This window comes from Ailuropoda melanoleuca, chromosome 12 (assembly GCF_002007445.2).
Source record: "Ailuropoda melanoleuca isolate Jingjing chromosome 12, ASM200744v2, whole genome shotgun sequence".
In the NCBI taxonomy this organism is placed as follows: Eukaryota; Metazoa; Chordata; class Mammalia; order Carnivora; family Ursidae; genus Ailuropoda; species Ailuropoda melanoleuca.
The window spans coordinates 10050981-10070624 of record NC_048229.1 but is presented as its reverse complement, the minus strand read 5'-3'; the positions used below and the strand labels follow the sequence as shown (position 1 = coordinate 10070624).

The 19644-nt window shown below is 55.9% G+C and overlaps 1 protein-coding gene across 7 annotated transcripts in view; it reads right to left on the bottom strand.

Annotated features, from left to right (window-relative positions):
• Positions 1–135: 135 nt before the first annotated feature.
• The window catches only part of TPCN1 (two pore segment channel 1), a 59145-nt gene continuing 39636 nt past the window's right edge, over positions 136–19644 (bottom strand). For all 7 annotated transcript variants that reach the window (XM_011232414.3, XM_034639219.1, XM_034639217.1 and 4 more), the window contains exons 11-28: positions 16873–16989; positions 16492–16616; positions 15651–15699; positions 15072–15135; positions 13945–13989; positions 11877–11933; positions 11744–11797; positions 11512–11584; positions 10431–10538; positions 9405–9476; positions 8778–8867; positions 7376–7491; positions 6613–6659; positions 5951–6019; positions 5694–5778; positions 4708–4847; positions 4481–4561; positions 136–2759 (exon numbers count right to left, since the gene is read on the bottom strand). In XM_011232414.3, the coding sequence (XP_011230716.3) occupies positions 2637–2759; positions 4481–4561; positions 4708–4847; positions 5694–5778; positions 5951–6019; positions 6613–6659; positions 7376–7491; positions 8778–8867; positions 9405–9476; positions 10431–10538; positions 11512–11584; positions 11744–11797; positions 11877–11933; positions 13945–13989; positions 15072–15135; positions 15651–15699; positions 16492–16616; positions 16873–16989 (1515 nt within the window). In that variant the 3' untranslated portion in view covers positions 136–2636. The remainder of the gene's footprint in view (positions 2760–4480; positions 4562–4707; positions 4848–5693; positions 5779–5950; positions 6020–6612; positions 6660–7375; positions 7492–8777; positions 8868–9404; positions 9477–10430; positions 10539–11511; positions 11585–11743; positions 11798–11876; positions 11934–13944; positions 13990–15071; positions 15136–15650; positions 15700–16491; positions 16617–16872; positions 16990–19644) is intronic.

Here is a 19644-nt window from a genome sequence, read left to right as displayed (position 1 = left end):
TGGTTGGGTCCAAGGCCAAAGGCTTGGGCCCGAGGTGGGGTCAGGAACAACTGTGGATGGGACCCCTCCCCTTCCGCCCACGGTACCGGCAGCCACAGAACGTCACTTGGTCCAAGTCACGAGGCGGCAGCCACGTTTACAAAGCAGAGGCTTCTTTATTAATATGCCAGAAATCTGGAGACACAGTGGGTTTTTCTAGGTAACAAATCACCGATGTACAAAACCTTACAGCGTTGCTCCCGCTATCCATACAAAATGATTGTCACGTGGTGTGGAGTAAGGCTGGGTTGGGGGAGGGAAGCGAGGAGGAGGGACCAGGTGGCGTCCCCCCCAAAGCGGGGCGGGGGCACAATGGCATCACGGCCAAGGGCAGGTTGGCCAGGTTGACCTTGGTTTCATTTGGCTAGGAGGTGGGTGGTGAGAGGGCATCTGAGCTGGATGATGTCCCAGGTCCCTCAGCTCGCACAGGCCTGGGTGACCCCGAGAGGCCAGCTGTCCTTAGCCTCGATGACAAAGGCGCCCACTACTGGCTGGAGTCTGGCCCGCAGCATGATTGCCACTGCATTCATCCCATCCAGCTGAAACCAGGGCCTTTCCCAGAGGACAGGGTTGGAGGGAGGACTAGATCCCACCAGTCCTGGTACCACCCCCCACACCAGGGGCCTCAACTACCCTGGCGCCCCTCCCGGTTCACCAGGGGAAGGGACTAGATAGAATGAGGCTTGAACACTCAGGGCAGAGGACCTATCTTCCTTTGAAAGCTGTCCTTTGACTCCTGATTCCAAAATACCCATTTCAACACACAAATGCTAAAAGGCACCCAACTGTGCAAATAAATAAAGTTCCTTCTCTGGAGAGGGCAAGGGGTTCTGGCCTGAGGCTCGGTGCAGAGCTGTGTGTGTTGGCTGATGGCCCTCCAGAGACCAGGAGGACAATGCCTGTCTCCTGATGCCCCGTGGGGATCTCCCTGGTTCACTGTTTCCCCGAAGGGCTGTGCTTTAAAAACAGAAACAAACGTCCACCACTCCTCCCCTGGTGAGGGGCACAGCTGTGCAGTGCTGGCTCTGGGAATCAGCGCTTCCAGGGCTGCCCTCGAGAAGGCTTGGCCTTCAAGACGGCCAGGGAGAGGCAGTGGGGGAGCCAGCATGGCACCCCTGGGGTCAGGCCATACCCTGCTGGGAAGAGGGCGTGGCAGGGGGAAACTTCTGCCCACCCACCTTCCTAAGTCCTGGCAGGCAGCGGCGGCATCTGGAAAGCTGGGGTTAGACCAGGATGCCCAGCGGGGGCTGCTTCCCCTGCCCCCTCCTGACCCCATTTATCCCACCGCCTCTGCCTCCTGCACCTTGCAGCCCAGGGGAGCTGAACCAGAGCTCCCTCTGCTCTGACCCTGCTTCTGCTGCCACCAACAGCGCTCACGGAGGCTGCCAGCCCCAACGCCGGCTCTGGATTCAAGCACCGGTCCTACCCCAACGATGCTGACCTCAGGAGAACCCCCACAGATACGGGGGGGACTCGATTAACTGAGGGCTCACCTGAACCCAGCTGTCCCAGTGAAGAACCTGGGGAAGCCGAGTCCCCATTCTGGCCTCAGTGGAGTCCACAGAGGGGACTGATCAAGGTCGGGGCTGGGGGGGAGCTGTCCCAGTGCACCGGCAGGGGCTCAGCCGCAGGCCTGCCGTGGACCTCCCCGGGTGAGCATCTGCTCCGTGCGCCCCTTCCCAGCAGCAGAACCTGATGCACAATGTGAAGGATCTGCCCCCGTCTTTAGCAGAATCCCGGGTTAACCAAGATGTCTCTCTGCCGGCAGAGAGACTCACAAGGAAAAGGGAGCTCGTGGAGAAAGCCCAGCTCAGGAATGGGTCCGGTGGCCATCAGCCCGGCCTTTGGCTTGCTCTCCTCCCCCTGAGATCCTAAAGGAGGCCATTTTAGAAGGATCTGCAGCAACAAGGGTTAAACCAAAGGAAGTGTGGGAGAGAAGCTTACAGAGCCAGGATGCGAAATTCGCGTAGTCTTGCGCAATCTCGTGCTGCCCAGCACTGGCTGAGACCTGACCACATGGGTATGATCACACCCCTTGATTACTCTATCCGTTAGGTCCTAGGCACTGGTCCCCCAAAGGAATGTTCTATTATATTATCATATATATAGAAATACTAACCCACATCCTAAGTGGTTTTGTCCCTAAAGCAGGCCACAGACACCCCGTGACGCAGGCCGCAGGGAAAGTTAGTGGGGAAGCTGTCAGCTGGGACGCGAGTGTGACAGCAGCATCGGAAAGACGGTTTGGATCTGGCCCAGGGAGGGCTGGCCCACTTTGAAGGCGAGCCCCGCAGAGACCGGCAGGATCTACCCAAGTGGTCTTCTGGAGAGGCCTTCTGGAACTTTCCACGTTAGGAAGAGCTCACAGCGGCCTGACCCTCCAAACCAAAGTGACCTCTGGGGTTAAGAAAAACAGGGCACAGTGCTTACACACCAAACCCCGTCTTGTCTTTTTCTCTTCCTATATATAAATATGTGCATATATATGAATGCGTGTGCGTGTGTGTACACACACTCTCGCATTGTTTTTCAATATGTCGTAGTGAAATAATACTATTGTGTTATTGCATAGAAGAGACGGCTGTCGCGCGCTGGGGTTAGGTGATGGTCTGGGCGCGCTGGCGGCTGCCTGGGAGCTGCTGGGTGGCGGGGACCTGGCCGCTGCCGCCGAGCTGCCGCTGCCGCTCCTCTTGCTCGCGGGCGTGCTCCTCGTACCACTCCTAGAGCAGAGCGCAGGCGGCGTGCTGAGCGGGCTGCACCCCTCCCAGCCAGCCCTGCACCTGCCCCAGCCCGAAAAGCGTCCCCTGCCCGGGGCACACAGCAGGCAGCGGGAGCCAGCCTCAGGACACCGGGACCTGCTGGGAGTTCTGCATATGGCCCAAACAGAAAAATTACCGTGAAATCTTTCCCTTATTAATTAGAGGTTTGGAGGCCTACTTATAAATACTCTCCTTGGTACATATCTCTTTAAGTGAGGCCCAGGCAGTCCTATCATTCTCCATTTGATTGTGAACATAATCTTTTGTCCCTCACAAAGGGACTCCCTGGTGTTAGCCCTTCTGAGCTTGGTGGGAACCGTGTCCTCATGATACACCCAAGAAAACCGAGGCTCAGAAGTTATGTGAAGCTGGATGAAGTTGAGAGCCTCTCCTAACTCCCACGTTGCTTTTGCTGCCCTCCAATGAGGCCGTGAGAGCATTTGCCAAAAAAATGTAACCCACCTAAGACCCATACTGTCATGTCATCTGACATTTTCAGAGACAGGGGTGTTCAGGTGATGAAGGAATGAGAAAAGCTATCTTGCGTGTTTAAAGAATCTAAGCCACAGAACTTGAGAGCCTAAACAAGACGGAGAGGTACAGAGGGGGACACTGAGGCCGGGAGTGGACAGACGGGCAGAGGACAAAGGACAGCAGCTGCGTGCGTGCCCACGTGCAGTCATCTTCTCTGCTTTCTGAGCCAGAGCCTGTCCCCCTTTCACAGGTGTGAATGGACTGAAGGACTTGCCCAAGGTCACGGAGCCAGCAATCAAACCCAGGTTCATGTGAGTGTCACATGTCTGCGGCCCCAGTTTCACGAACCACTATGTGTCCGTACCCCTTGTGTTCTCACAGAGAATGTGTGAGTCAGCTCGGGGTGCTGTCCCTGCCTCGTAGGCATGGACACTGGTCATCACTGTCCCAGGGAAAACAGAGGGTTTCTGGCCGTTAGGGTGCCAGAAACAGCAGAAGCATGACGGGTGGTGTGGGAGACTCTCCCCTGAGCCCTGGGACCCGGAGGCTGAATGGAAGACCCAAAGCAGAGCTCGTGGGCTGGTGGCCTGCACTCTGTGGGTTCTGTCTAGACTGCAGGGTGTCAGCCCACATGGGGTTGCACAATCGTTTACTTAGCTGCCCATGTGGAAAGATGGGGAGATTTTACTAAAAAAAAAAAATTGACTTTTCCCTTCTCTTAAATTAGAACTACAACAAAAAAACCTCAAATAGCCAACACACCCAAGAGACCCAAGGCCCAGGAGAACCTGATGACCTAATGGCCGAGACCAGAGGCCAACCTCTCTGACGAGCCCTGCCCTTGCCAGCTCTCGGGCCCCGCACTCCCTCTTGACCGTGACGTCCCCTGCCATCCGTACACGCTGCACCTGCGGCTCTGGCTCAGAGTAAGACATCGGGGTAGGTTCTGGAGAATGCTCAAGCGGCAGGGCCATATGAGAGAGCTGCTCGTGTTGGGGAAGGGCCGAGCATGGCCGAGCATGAGCCCCGCCCAGCCCTGCATCCCAGACACCCCTGGCAGCGATCCCAATGGATGGCCCCGATCCCCGCATCGAGCCTCCCCCACTCCACACTCAGGCTAGGGACAGGAGGGCAGCCCCCGCTCAGCAGCAGGGAGACCCACCCCCAGGCAGGAGGGTCTGGGCAAGCGGGGGCAGGGGTGCGCCTACCTGAATCTCCTCTTGGTACATCTTTAGGCTCAGGTCACTTTTGGTCCTTGATCTCCGTCCCAGAAACACCACGGTGTTTTGCTAAAAAAGAGCAGGGGCTGAAGGGTCGGCCCGAGTGTGGGCCCTCGTGCCCTGCCTCAGCTGGCTTGAGGGGATGATCGCAGGGGAGGCCCTCCAATAGGCCAAAACCTGCCCCCTCCATCGGAGGTGGCCCCGGGGCTCCTCACCTCGTGCTTCTCCATCTGGGAGAGGACCTTAAGCAGCCAGGCGATGTCCGAGGTGGCTCCTCGCACCTCCTGGTAGAGCTCCAGGACAGCGACCAGCTCATCTTTGGAGATCTCCTTCTCGAGGGTGATGCCACTGTCAACTGTGGGAGGGGAGGCCAGGGCTGGGAAGGCGCCTGGGGCTCAGAGCCCCCCGATCTGGCTTCGTCTGGTTCAGCCCTCATCCCTGCGATCCTGGCAGGCATCCTAAGGTTCCCTCTCCGAGCAAACCCACTCAGCATGACGCGCCCCCCACCTCCTGCCATCTGGCATGCACGTCCCTTCCCCTCCCTTTGCTGCAGGTGCCGGGGGCCCTGGTTGGGCCAGCAGCTTATAGGGGACAGAGGGTTTCGGCAGGGAGTCTCTGAGCCAAAATGGTCAGATGGCCTGACAAGACAGAGATTTGGAAACAACGAACAAATGTGTGGTGGCTCTGATGGAGAATCTGGAAGGACTGGTATACACAAAGCTCTGCACCGCGGAACAGGCGAGGCCGTTATCAGAGCTGCGTTCATCCGGTGGCAGAAGGATGAATCACTGGTATGACATTCGCACCCTTTAAATCTAGAACCACACGGTGACCATGTGATTTAGAGATGCAGACGTCACAGCGAAAAGGCCAGCCAGCTATGGATGACAAGCGTCCGGAGGCGTGGGAGGGTGGGGCAGAGGGCTGCTGCGTTCACAATAGGCCTGTCTCTGCTCTGTGATTCTTCTAATCTAGGACACGGATTGTTTTTATTTTGAACATGAGATCGAGGGCATTCTTCCGTCACTAAGTATTTGAAAATCAATGCACCGAGAGATGTAACAGATAAACCAGACAGATACGCTGAACTGCCAGAAGCCTGGACAACCAGACAGCGGCACTGGACAGCCAGACAGCTGACAGCTGGGCAGCCGCCCAGACGAGCCGCAGGAAGGCTCCGGCCACGGCTGCTTGCACAGACCTTCCGAGTCCTGGTTCTTGCGGCTGTAGTTCATGCGGAAGACAAAGGCCTCGAGGATGAAGGCGACAATGATGGTCATCACCACCTGGCCGGGCGCAGAGCGGGAGGGCGGGTGCGTGAGCCGCTGCACAGGCAGCAGAGCCGGTCAGATGCTGACCCCCCATCCCAGCCTCTCCTCCCCGGGGCGGCCGCCCACCAGGCAGGGGCACCGGGAGACTCTGAGTGTTGAAGGGCGGAGAGCGTGGCCGGGGACTTACCATGGTCACGATGTAAAAGGTCATGAAGTACAGGCGGCTCCAGTGCGAGGTCTGAGAGGTGACACCTTCCTGGGGACACAGGGAGGCAGCCTGTGAGCAAGCCCGGGTCACTGTGTACTCGGGACACTCCACGGTCCCCTGCATGCCCAGCTCTTTACAGACCCTGCCCCATCGGCCCGGGGTTGTGGGAGACACAGGAGGGGCCCTCGCTCCCGGGATCTAAAAACTCTTCTGTGCTGCATGAGCCTGGGATGCTCCCGGGGTGGCTCAGGACTGACACAGGCGGTCTTTGCCCCAAGCAGGGGTGGAAGACTTGGTAGAATTTAAGGAATGGAAAACAAAACCCCACAACTCTTGCCACACTGTTTCTTGACAGCAGTGGGAGAAGGACAGAGACCCACAGGCTAACTGTCATCCCTGGGCCGCTAGGGGGTATGCGGGGGGCAGGGATGAAAGCCAAGTCTAGCAAACACAGAGGGGTGGCTCCTGGGGCCCAGCCCACACTGTGGGCTCTCTGCAGAACCCCAACCCTGTGTAACCCAGGAGCCTGAACCCCGACAGGGAACAGAAGAGCAATGCATCCCATCCGGGGCCAGGCAAGACCAGAGCTGGTCTCGGAGGATGGCGGGAAGATGCCCCCAGGAGCTGACCGAGGTCCTTACCATAATGATGTACCAGTTGTTGACAACTGTGAGCTCGAACAAGGTCACTGCCAAAGGGAAGGGAGAATGAGGAGTGTTTCAATCAGACTCACTTTTTCCAAGTCTGTTTCAAGTGGCCTCTCTCCACCTATCCCGGGTACCACGCACCTAAATGATGGCATCCCCATCTGCCAGCTCGGGCTGTGCGTGCCAAGGCCCTCTCTGAGCGCGTACCCCACAGGGAGTGCTGCCATCCTGGCCTGTCCCCCAAAGGGTGTGCCCTCTGCCTCAGCAGCCTGCGACGGATGAGCCAGGGCTGGGGGCGGGCAGTGGGGAAAGAGCACCTGGACCTGACTGGCTGTATCTGGGATGCCATGAGGGGCTGCCTCTGCCACGGCCTCTCCATGGAACCCAGGAGCACCGTGGTGTGGGCCCGAGCTGGGGTTAGCGCGGCGCACTGTGGCAGGTTGGTGTGGCTGTTCTACCCTGCAGCTATGGGGTTGTGACTGGGGGTGGGTTCCCTAGCCTCAGGCTGTCCCCCTCCCAGCAAAGCATGATGCTCCTCTGCTCCCAGGAATGAAACTTGTGGGAAGGGAGTGCTGGGATCTGGCCTGGCCTGCACCCCGCGGCGGAGCAAACCACAGGCCCCACTGAGGCTCCAGAGGACTCAGGAAAGTGTCACAAAGAGCTCGGACTGGGGAGGCCCAGGCCCCATCTGTCTGGGGCCCGCGGTGACAAAGGCAGTGTGCCTGGGGACTGTCCCGCCTGTGGCCTCTGCACTCACCGAAGCTGTTCAGGATGTTGTCAAAGTTATTGAGATAGTAGTAGCCTTCGTCCACAACAGTCTTATTGCCCATGGTGTGATTGAGCCAGCGGTAGGCGTCAGCCACGGTGCTCGTACTGGCCAGGGAGACAGAGGGGCGGAAGGGAAGGTCACAAGAAAATTGGTCACCTCAACAGAGGACAAAAGGCTTAAGCGAACCAAGTTCTGACCAGGGAGCTGCCGTCCTGGCCCAGCCCCCAGCTCTCTGGCCCACGTTCCCGGCTCAAGGGAAGCCCTCAGCTCCTCTCACCGGCTGGGCTTTGCTGGGGACTCCTAGGCTTGCCCCCTGCTTATCTGTGTCCACCTGGCATTTCTCTGCTACCAGTGAAGCCGTCTCCCTCCCAGCTACCGGAGGGAGACGCTGGCAAGGGAGAGAAAGGCAGCATCTCCCCTGACTCTCCCATCTGGGATCTGCTCCCGAGCCTGGGTGCCGGGCAGTGACCCCATGGAGGGGGATGCTCCTTGCCGGGCTCACCCCAGCACCAGGCAGGAAGCTCCAAAAGGCGCCCCTGTTCTGAGAGCTTATTTGCAGTTTCCCTTCCAGTCCTTTCCATCTGCTCTGTTAACATTCATGCCGATGTTTCTACCTGTCTGGTCCTCGGGCCCCCAGGGAAAGTGTTCAGAAGGCAGAGTCCTGGGCCTCGTGCCGCTGCCCTGCTGGCTCTGGCGCACAGTGGTTTGTGTCCCACTGCTCTCGGCCTGGTTCTGAGCTCGGCCCGACACTCAAAACGGCTGCCAGTGTCTTCGGAAGGAGTTTGTGCTTGAGGCCTTACAGGCTCAATTTTGAAGAGAACACCGTGACTGGAGAATTAATGTCACAGTACACTGCTTTCATTGTGGCAGCGTGGAGGAAGGGAGAGGTCATGGGAGCTGGTGCTCCCCACGCTCCGCCCCTGCCCCCAAAGGCCTTCCCGTGGCTGTCCACTGGCCTAATGCTGCCAGGCGGCCCACGGTGATGTCCTGCCCAGTCCCCACCACCCCAGAGAAGTGGGAGGAAGCCAGAGGACTCAGGCCTCAGGCTGCTCCTGGTTCAGGGGCAGCCTTCAGACCTCAGCCCAAAGGGCGAGAGGACGGAGGCCTGCTTGGGGACAGGGAAACCTGCTCGGATATCCTCGCTTTGGAGACAGCCCTCTGATTCCAGGTCTCTCACTGAACTATTGTACTCAAGCCCCCAAAAAGCAAAGCAAAGTGATTCCCGGGGCTTCAAAGGGTGCTGGGGCTCGGAGAGCTGTGTCCCTGCGGCCCCCTGAGGCTGCGGGGGACCCAGCGGCGGGGCGGGGGGCAGCACGCCAGTCCTGGCCCGGGTCCTCCGGAAACACGGGCTGCTTGGGGGCGGGCAGGGCCGGGCCCGCTGCGTACTCACTTGCAGCAGTTGGGGTAGAGGATTCCACAGAAGAATTCCATGCCCACGATGGCGAAGGAGTAGTAAAAGATGAGCAAGGTGAGGCCCAGGCTGGGGAGGAGGGTCAGAAGGGACAGGGTGACTGGGGGCCAGGCAGGAGAGCCCGGCGCCTCCGGCAGCCCCAGCATCCTCAGACCCACTGCGCTGACTGACGGACAGGCATGCCCCTAGCCAGGTTTACCAACTGGAAAGTGCCTGCAGGGAAGGGGCCTCGTGATTCAGGTCTGGGGTCAAAAACGGCTCGAGTCAGGACTCTAGTAACAGATGCCCCTTTACCAGAGATTCACCCCTTACCTGTGAAGGTAGACTCACAGGTGACCCCTTACCTGTGAATGTAGACACAGGTGGTAAGTGAGTTGACAGCTCCCTGCCCTCCCTACTAAATATTTCAGACAGGTCAGTGGAGAAAAGTGGTACCAGGGAGACCTGTGGTGGTCAACATCTCAGTCTCCTTGGAGACCCGTCAGACCCTCGATGTCAGTCCTTTCCGGGCCGCCTCCTCTCCCCCGACTACCACCCAGCTGCCCCCCCCCGGGGGGCACAAGCCTCGCGGCGCCTGGCCCTGGGGGCCCAGAGGCAGGACAGTACCTGGCCATGCGGGGCAGCAGCTCAAACATGGTGTCCAGCACGTTGCGGTAGCGCTTTTTCAACTTAAACAACCTGAGGGAAGAGACCGGGCGGGCCTCAGACGCCGGTGTGGCCGCAGCCCCGCTCCCCAGCACAGGCCAGAGGGGACGGCCGGGCCTCTCGCCCACCCAAGCCTGGCTGTCCTCCCTGCCGCCCGCCCGGTGGCATCTTCCCGGTCTCCTCCTTGGGGGAGCAGGCAGCAGCGGCTGTTCGCCGCCATTTACCAGCAGAGCCAGGAGGCTCTGAGGGGGGCAAGGACTCGCCCAGGATGGAGAGGCAAGAAGGGAACAGAAGCCACGCCTACACAGGAGCCAGGGGCACGGCGGCTCAGAGGTCAAGAACGGGCCACCGTGTATGGGAAGGAAGTGGACATTCCCCCAACCCCGGCCACCACCACTGGGGCACGGCTGCGGGGTCCTCTAGAGAGACACGGCCCCCGACTGCCATCCCCACCTCCACCTCTCCTCCCAGGAAGGACACGTATGGGATCGTGGCCAGATACCCACAAGGAGACCCAGGCTTCTGAAGACACCAAGTGCTCACGACCCCCAGGTGGTAAGGGGGCGTCCATGGAGCAGTGCCTTACTGATTCCCCACAGCCATCTCTCTGGAAAAGGTGAGACCCAGGGAGGGTTTTTCTTGACAAGAGGCTGTGCCAGAAAAGCATGGGGGCCCCTCAAAACTCCCCTTGCACCCTCGGAGGCTGTGGCCTTCTGGTTTATGAATGAGCTCATGTGTCTCTGTGGCTGCAGGCCGAGGTCACCCGCGCCGTGGGCTGTGCTTCCCCTCCACGGTCAGAGGCTATAGTCCCCGTGATGCGAGGAGGCGGGCAGGCCGCACATACGCACAGGTACAGACAGGGGCCGGTGCCTCCACAGTGGGGTGCACCTCTGACCCCAGGCTTGTGAATTTTCTGGCGCCTTCCAGCCACGTCCCAGACTAGTCCCAAGGCTTTCCCCGCCCTGCCCCTGCCCCTGCCCCTGTCACCTCAGCAGCTGGAGGGGACGCAGGACCACTATGAAATAAAAGGGCTCCATGTTGAAGGCCAGAGCCAGCAGTCCCAGGAAGGCGAACACCGTGACCGAGAAGTCGAACCTGGGAGGGAGAGGGAGAAGCCACGGTCCATTCGGCCTGCCCGGGCCCGCCTCCCTCCCGCAGCTCCCTGCTCCCCAGCCCTGTTCTCCATGCTCCCTTCCGAGAAGCCCACGTGCCCACCCCGGCAAGAGCAAGAGCCGGCAGACGCTCAGCTCGGGAAGTAGCTCCCTGCCTCTCTGGGGTTTCTGAGGCCGGCTTGGCTGGACCCCCAGGCACAGCACACGCAGCAGGGATCAGAAATATCCAGACACCCCCCTCCTGAAGGTCCTGCAGTGGTCTAACGGCAGATGTCAGGTTACATGGGCGACCTCTGACCCCAATGAGGTTACTGAGGAAAGGGGCAGGATGGGCAGGTCGGATTCCCCCGTGAGGCCAGCCAGCCAGCCCTGCTCGAGACAGGGGGCCTTCTCTCTTCGGCAGACATGCGTGGAGACCCTGAAAACAGCATCCCACTACTGCTCTTCTGGACTGTCTGCCAAGACCAAGACCTCGTGAGTATAGCCTGATTTCGTGGGTGAGTTCACTTAAGTGGGAGGTAAGCGGCCTCAGAGGTCTCAGTGGAATGGGGACAAGAGCTGCTCGGGTCTCTTCACCACCCCCAGCTAGCAGCTGACCAAGGTCAGTGGGGGAGCTTCCTTCTCTGTTGCAATCATAGTTTTTATGGGGCAGAAAAGAGCTTAGTTGTTGGTGATCGGTGCAGGGACTCAATGACTAGTTAAAGCCAGCCAGCCTAAGGACCCTTAAGAGGCCCTTTCTCGGAGGAATGGGCAAGGGGGGCCTGAGAGTAAGACAAGGCCTGACCCTGGCGAGTCCCAGAGCCACAGGTACAACTGCTCCAGGAGACAAAAGCCTTGTCCTGTCCTCCGCCCCTCCTCCTGCGCTGCAGACCGCCGTATGTGCTGTGGGTGTGGAGGGAGAGAAGCCGCGGCTCCCTCAGTCTCGGACGTGGTTAGGAAACACGCGCTCCACTCACAGATTCCACCCGGAGGACAGGTATTCCACGGGGCCAAGACCAGCAACCTTCAGGAACAGCTCCACCCCGTAGACTGGGAACAGGAGGACGCCATTAGTAGTGGCCCGACCGCAGCCCCTCCCACACCTGGCCTGGCACGGTTTCCCGCTGAGGCTCTTCTGGGGTCTGCAGCCTCCCCCACAGGCCGGTGTTTAAGACAAGCAGTTCAGCAGAGCCACGTTCGGAAACCTACTAGTCAGAAAGACGATGTAACTCCAGGGCACGTGCTTGGAGAAGAAGTTCCCGCCTGCGAGACAAGAGGCGGGAGGTCAAGCGGTGGGCCAGGTGTGCCCACGGGGCGGACCCGTCCCCCAGCCAGGGCTCACCTTTCAGCATGAAGGTCTCCACGAGGATCCAGACCCCGTTGACTGCCACCACCAAGTCTGCAAACGGACAGGCCCATAAGAGAGAAAACACAGATGGGTGTGCAAATCTAGAGCTCACAGCTGCACCCCCACCCCCGCCCCGGCTACCTTCCCGGCAGCCCCTGGGTGATGCCCCACACACCCGTGTGACGGATGGCTTCCTTCCCCTTCATGAGCTACATCAACCAGTGGTTTCACTTAGAAAATGGTCACGGGTTTCTAAAAACACACTCTGTCACCGTGGGGATACCCGTTGTTTCAGTAAAACCTACAGGTCATTCCAAGTCGGTGTAAAAGAAGTTTGAGCATTAAAATGGTTGCTCTTCCCTAAAGACAGGTTACTTTAAGATGAATGCAGGAACCAGTTAGCAAAATTACATATTCATTTGGCCTTTTCCATACCAATCCCACTTCTAGCAATCCACCCCCACGAGAGACTAGCAAAACACAAAACAATGTGTCCTGCAAGCCATTGGCTGGAGAACTGTTCGTGAGAGCAAAAATCTAGACGTGCCCTAAATGATCAACAGGGGACTGGCTGGATCAACTATGACACGTTCACGAAACAGTGAAGTATCAACTCTCTGTCTGTTGATGGGCAGTGGTCTCTGGGCTATAGTGTTAACTAAAAAAAGCAAGGTGGGAAAAAGTGTATGAAGTATGCCATCATTGACTGAAGACACGGGCAGAGGCTTATATATGTATCTACTTATAGTTTTTAAAAAATGGAAGAAGAAACCAAAATAAAGGTTACCCACTGGAGGGGGTTTGACAGGATGCAAATGAGACATCCTTAAATACACCTGGTTTTATAGATCTGACTTGGAACCATGTAGATAATTTACAAAAGTATAAAACAAAGTTAGATGTAAAAAAAGAGCAATCGCTGAAAATCAAAAATAACATGGAATAAAGAAACCTGAATGTGTGTCCAGTTGGTGACACCCCCATGTTGAGAAAGGACTACTACCGGTGACCATAACACCCGTCACGTGAACGTGTGCCCCCGGAGGAGTGTCCTCTGCGCTGTGTTGCTGGGACTGTGTTGGGAGCACTGTCTGGAGATGGTTATGAGTCTACTGTGGGGTACAGCGAATGAGTAATTGTGTGAGTGGTGTTGGGAACCAGGATTTTAAGACTGGCGGGGGGGGATCTGGATATGAAAGAATGAGGAAGTTTGGTAAAAACGTAACAGTCCTGAATTTGAATGAGGAAAGTCAGGATAAACTCCGAATATGGTTTATTTTTAAAAACAAAATCCTATCTCTGTCCATGGAAAGCCCTAGAAATAATAACCAACTCCAAGCCGTGAGCACCTTTAGCATTTCAAACTGGTCTCTAAGCACCATTTCCCACTAAATGGAACCAGAGCTCCTTAGAAAGACTGAATGCAACCAGGCCTTTCCATTAGTGCTGTCCAAGAGGACTTCCTACGATGACGGAAATTTCCTCCTCTGTGCTGTCCAACTGGTAGTCGGTAGCTGTATGTGGTGACCGAGTACTTGAGATGTGGCTTCTGTGGCTTTTTTCATTTTAGTTGCTTAAATTTAAATAGCCACACATGGCAAATCGCTACCACACTAGACAACACAACTCTAGAAAGAACTACCAGATGACGGGAAATAAACAACAGAGGAACATGGCAAAAATGAGATGGAGAAATGGGATGTCACAAGATGGAGAAAAGGGATAGAAGAGAAACCTACAGATTGAAACAGACTTGACAGGGCAAACAACGACATCCCGTGGTTCTGAAGTCTGCTTCCAAAATCTCCAGGTCTAGGGAGGGCAAGATGGGTCACAGTGAGGGTACAGACGGACAGAAAGACTGGCCATGGGTGACGGCCGTTGAAGCAGGGTGATGGGTACGTGGATGCTCATTATCCTCTCCCCACTTTTACACATGCTTGGAATTTTCTATAATAAAAAGTCAACCACACGACTGCAGGGCTAATCTCTTGCCTCTCTACCTTCTGGAAGGTAAGAGTCAGGCAGGAAGGGGCCTGGAGCTGTGGTATTTCACACTTACACATGAAATACTGGAAGGCCTTGGACTTCACAAGGATATTAACTCCTATTTGAAGAGAAGAAATGTTAACATCAAAATCTTCATTTGCAAGGACACATTCCCCTACCGCACACTTCGCACATGTGAGCAATCAGGGTGTTTATGCCCAGGGGTAAGGAAGGAGGGCGTGCTCTGAGAGTGACCCCACACTTGTGCTCAGGCAAGACCACACAGCCAACGGCTGCTCTGGGGAGAGCCCGGGCAGCTCGGAGCTAGAATGGAGCAGAGCGAAGCCTGGCTGGTCACCGCTAACCTTAACTTGCTGCTGGCCTCGACCCGAGACTACATTCAACCACTTGGGTAACTATCCCTCCATGGGACGGAAAACCCTCTGAAGAATATGGAGTAACAGCGGTGCCCAAAGCCCTAGCTGCGGAAGAAATCACAAAATAGGATACCCTGGCCTGACTCTTGTTCCTAATGGCCCACACCCAAGGCTTCAGGTTTTTTGCACAAGAAATCCCCTGCAAGCTAACCATGCCCCTCCACGGAACTTCAAAACTGGCATTCAATTAAGGGGTAACACTTGGATCTTAGAATTTGGAATTTCATGCCGGGCAAGCATGGTGTCAGGGATCATCTAGGCTCGCTACGCGTCCTGCCATAGCAGGATGGTCGGAGTACACTATGAGGGACAAAGGCAGGTTTGAGAAGAGAATCGATAATGTAATCCTACCGCCTTTTATTTATTTATTTATTTATTTTTAAAGATTTTATTTATTTATTCGACAGAGATAGAGACAGCCAGCAAGAGAGGGAACACAAGCAGGGGGAGTGGGAGAGGAAGAAGCAGGCTTATAGCTGAAGAGCCTGATGTGGGGCTTGATCCCATAACGCCGGGATCATGCCCTGAGCCGAAGGCAGATGCTTAACCGCTGTGTCACCCAGGCGCCCCCCTACCGCCTTTTAAAAACCACACATATTTGCCTGCTGGGCTGACCGCACTGTCTGTCTCTTGTACACACACAGACACTCAGACGCACGCGCACACACACCCTGTAAGCATGCTCTTCAAATGCTCGTCTGTGGTCTCTGGAAACCTCCATCTGTCCCCAGCTGCCCAGATGTCACACTCAGCTCAACCTTACCTTTGAAGATGAGGAATGCTGTTCTGGGAAGCTCATCAAACCAGTGTTCTCTATTTCTCTTGGCCTGGCCAGGAAACAGGGCCATGGAGAGGGGGTGTGAGGACCGGTGTCCAGCACCTCGCCCTGGGGGCCAGGCTGCCGCTTTCCTTCCCTGCTCCCCTGGCTAACTTGGGGAACAATGAAAATACCCAAGGATCGAAATAACAACGATGCCGCTGTCCGCTGAGCTTGTAAATGGAGCTGCGCACATGCCTTCTCTTTATGTAATCCTGAAAGTAACTGTAGATAGGGATCATTGTTCTCCCATTTCCCAGGTGAGACAGGCCTTGGGAAGGTTCGGTAACTTGCCTGATGTCCGTGACTAATGGGGTATACCCGAGGTTCGGTGTTCTTAATCGGGAAGCTACAATGCAACTGTCAGGGTACATGGGAGCCACCTGTAATCCCACAGTGCGGGGTGCCAAGCCCAGAGCTGAGCTGTTCTAGCAGGGAAGGAGCGGGCCGCAGCCCCTCCTCCCCCAGCGGCCGGCCCCACTCCGTCTCTGGCTCCCTGGTCTTTGGTCCCGCACGAGCACTCACCTTCCATTTCAAGGCAGCGACTTCATAGATATCATAAAAGTCCTTCAGGCTGTTATAAGCAACATGAAAAGGTAAAAAAATCAGAACCTGTTCCCTCTGAGCTTAGGTCTCCCTTGTCCACCCGTGGTCCCCTTCAATGTGGGGGGACATCTGCGAGTTTCAGCACCTCAGGACCCCAGGGACCCTTACCTGGGGGCATTTAATTTCCTCCCTCCAGGTGCCATGCATGCCGAATCTGCTTTGTCTACACTGACCACAGATAGCTTTAATCCCCCTGGATGACTGTAACTCTTAGATGGACAGGGACAGAGCCCCTCTAGCAGAGGCCTTAATGGAACATCGGGGACTGAGCTCAGCCCAAACAGAGCTCGGTTCCTCGTGTTTCTATAGTAGACCTGCTTCCTTTCCCAGAAAGAAGGGTTCCGATCGTCAGCAGTCTGGAAGACCAAGACTGCCCATGCAGATCTCAGGGCTGGTTCTGGAGGCTCTGCCAGGGCTGTGTGTGTGTGTGTGTGTGTGTGTGTGTGTGTGTGTGTGTGTGTTCACCGGCTCTGTGGCTCTGCTCACTCAGGGCTGAGAGCGAGTGGTGGGGCCAGTCCATTTCATGAGCCAATGGATTCCTTTTTTGTCAAGCCAGCTTGAATTGGGTTTGGGCTGGACTTTTGTTACTTGTTAAAAGAAACCTGATGAATGATACCATCTACACGTAGAAGAATCTCCGTGGGGAAAACTAGTCTCTAACAAGCTTCTTTGCCCACCCACCTCCTGGGGCCCTTGCCTGCTCCAGCTCCCTCTCACGAATGCCTCTGGCCACCCCACCCCGCCTGGCGTCCACTCTTACCTGAGCAGAGGTGTGTTGCTCTGATTCAGGGCCTTGAAGGTCAAGTAACGCTCCCTGGCACCCATCCGGGGCCTGTAGAAGCGCATCAGGCCTTCAAACTGCCTGTACGAGATGCCGGCAGGCCTCTGCGGAGAGAGGGCAGATGGCTGCGTGAACGCAGGAAAATGCAGGGCCCAGACTGCCCCTTCCCTGAGGAGCAGCCCCTCGGGACGCCCAGGACAGCAAGGGATCCCAGGGCACCTGGCTCGCTCGTGTTTTCCCAGGGGCAAAATTCCTGGTTTCTAAAGCTGCTGGCCCTGCCATGCTTAGGGGGCTGCTCGGGGCAAGTGAGGGGCAGCAGGGACCAGTCCCCTGCCCGGCCCAGCCCCCACCCCTCCCTACCCGTTGGCTGATGAGCAGGCGGTAGGCATGCTGGATGGCGGTTCGCTTATGCAGCAGCAGAGACTTGAACTTGCGTTTCTCAATGTCATTGAAGGTGTCGAACACCACGGCCAGAAGCTGTGAGCGAAGAACACAAGACCTGGTTCCCCTGCGGGGTGGGGCCTCAAGGGGTTGGGCAGCTCCAGCCGCCCCAGAAGGAGGGCTTGAGAAGACCCTCCCACCTGCCCCTCGTATAGGAAGTTCGTCTCCAAGCATCAGCAGAGGAAGGCCATCCACTGCCACTTGTAAATTTTCTCTCTTCGGATACATGAAGTCATTATTATACTTTCCCAAGGTGCTCCTCTCCGCCTAAGCTTATGACTGGCTGGGCGGCGTTCTAAGGGGAAGTGGCGAGATGATCACACTGCGTTCTACACCCAGTTCACCCCAGCATCACGGCCGGGGAGCCTGTGCCCGTCCCAAGCTCGGTCAGGAAGGAACACCGCTTGGGGAGCCTGGGTGGCACAGCGGTTAAGTGTCTGCCTTCGGCTCAGGGCGTGATCCCGGCGTTAAGGGATCGAGCCCCACATCAGGCTCCTCCGCTAGGAGCCTGCTTCTTCCTCTCTCACTCCCCCTGCTTGTGTTCCCTCTCTCGCTGGCTGTCTCTATCTCTGTCAAATAAATAAATAAAAATCTTTAAAAAAAAAAAAAAAGGAAGGAAGGAACACCACTGCACGTGACACTTCCTCCCGCGTCCCCTTGTTCCTGGCGAGTCACAGCTCCACGCCTGGCCCCGGAAATCAGGGCAGTGGGGTAGCCTGTCCTCCAGGGCACAACATTCCCAGGCTGCCTAATTCCAGAACTGGCATATTAACGATACAGTCTGCATCACCAAAGGGCAGCAGGAGGGCGGGCGCAGAACTGAAAAAAACCTTTTGTGAAAACACTTTCTTTTTCTCTCAAAAATATTTTGAGGGAAACTCTCTTGTCTTTTCCATCCCTTCAAATTGGTCTCCCATTTTTCCCCTTTTAGATCAAGGGAGGGTCAGCAAACTTTTTCTGTAGAGGGACAGACAGCAAATATTTTAGGCTGTGAAGGCCAGATGGTGTCTGTTGAAACTACTCAACCCTGCAGCTGTAGCATGAGATCAGCCACAGATGATGCATAAACAAATGGACATGGCCATGTGCCAATAAAACTTTATTTATAGAAACAGGCGGTGGGCTGGCTTTGGCCAGCAGGCTGCAGTTTGCTGACCCATGCCCTAGATTTTCACAGCTCTAAATATATTACAAATTGAAGCAAATCAGTTACACAGAATATATTTTTATGATTCTAAACTAACAACAGTATATAAGAACTATAACACATATAAAGATAGCCAACATTTTGGTTTTGGAAGAATAAAAAAGGAAAATATTTTCCTTTTTAAGACTTCAAGTTTTTAGGACATTGCGCAAGTCTATCCCGGGTGAGTGCTTTCCATTTCTACCCTGGGCCTGACTGTGGTGAGCAGTGTAAGAACGCTCTTCAGAAGTGTAAAAATAAACGCAAGACTTGGGGCGCCTGGCTGGCTCAGCTGGTAGAGCGTGTGACTCTTGATCTCGGGGTTGTGAGTTCCAGCCCCACGTTGGGTGTAGAGATTACTTAAAAATAAAATGTTTTAAAAAAATTAAAAATAAACATAAGGGACGCCTGGGTGGCTCGGCTAGGTGTCTGCCTTCAGCTCAGGTCATGATCCTGGGGTTCAGGGATCAAGTTCCATGTCAGGCTCCTTGCTCAGCAGGGAACCTGCTTCTCCCTCTCCGTGCCTGTCCCCCTGCTTGTGTTCCCTCTCTCTGTCAAATACATAAATAAAATCTTTTTTAAAAATCATAAATAAATTAAAAATAACCATAAGACTTGATAAAGCCTCTCCGATAGTTCTGGCATTGACGTGTGGTCTCAACACAGGCCTAATGGCCTCATCTTCGGGGCAATCTGCTGATGGCAGGAACCTTCCTGGAGGCCTGCTGGGCCTCAGCAAACACCTCAAAGTTCCCAGGATGTTACATTCTCCTTAGCAGAGTGGGTCCTGTGCTGGATTTTCTAATGGTTCCCGCTCGGGGGTGGAAACAGATACGTGGGTGCAGTAGGACGGGGCGGGGAAGAGCGGGGCTCTGCGATCCGACCATCTCGCTGGGCCACCCTGAGCTGTGCAGCTGTGGGTAAGTCACTCTGCCAGTCTGGCCTCAGTTTCCTCATTGATAAGTTGAGAACCGTAACAGCAGCTCCAGGGTTTTTGGGATAAGTCATTTAATCCTTGTTATATAAAGGACCTTGCCCGCTGCCCGGCCACAACTTCATTAGTGCCAGCTTTTATAGTTATTTTATTTACTAATTTATTTTGAGAAAGAGAGAGAGAGCGCGTGCACATATGTGTGCGTGAGCTGGGTGGCAGGGAGGGGAAGAGAGAGAATCTCATGACCCTGAGATCATGACCTGAGCTGAAATTAAGAGTTGGTCGCTCAACCGACTGAGCCACCCAGGCTCCCCAACCAGCTTTTATAGTTATTCTGACCTGTGTTTGCTGGAGAAGGAGAGGCCCCAGGGTAGCCTGACCTAACAGGCTGGCTCTAATGCTAATGGCAACGGCAGGACTGCCCCGGGGAGGCTGCTACCACTGTAACCAGCGGGACTCAAGTCCTGACAGGGCGCCTGGCGCCACGCCACACTTGACCACAGCCTGGGACCCCTTCCCCAAAGGAGGCCGAGAGGGTCCCTATTGCCCATTCTCACGGTGCCCGGCACTG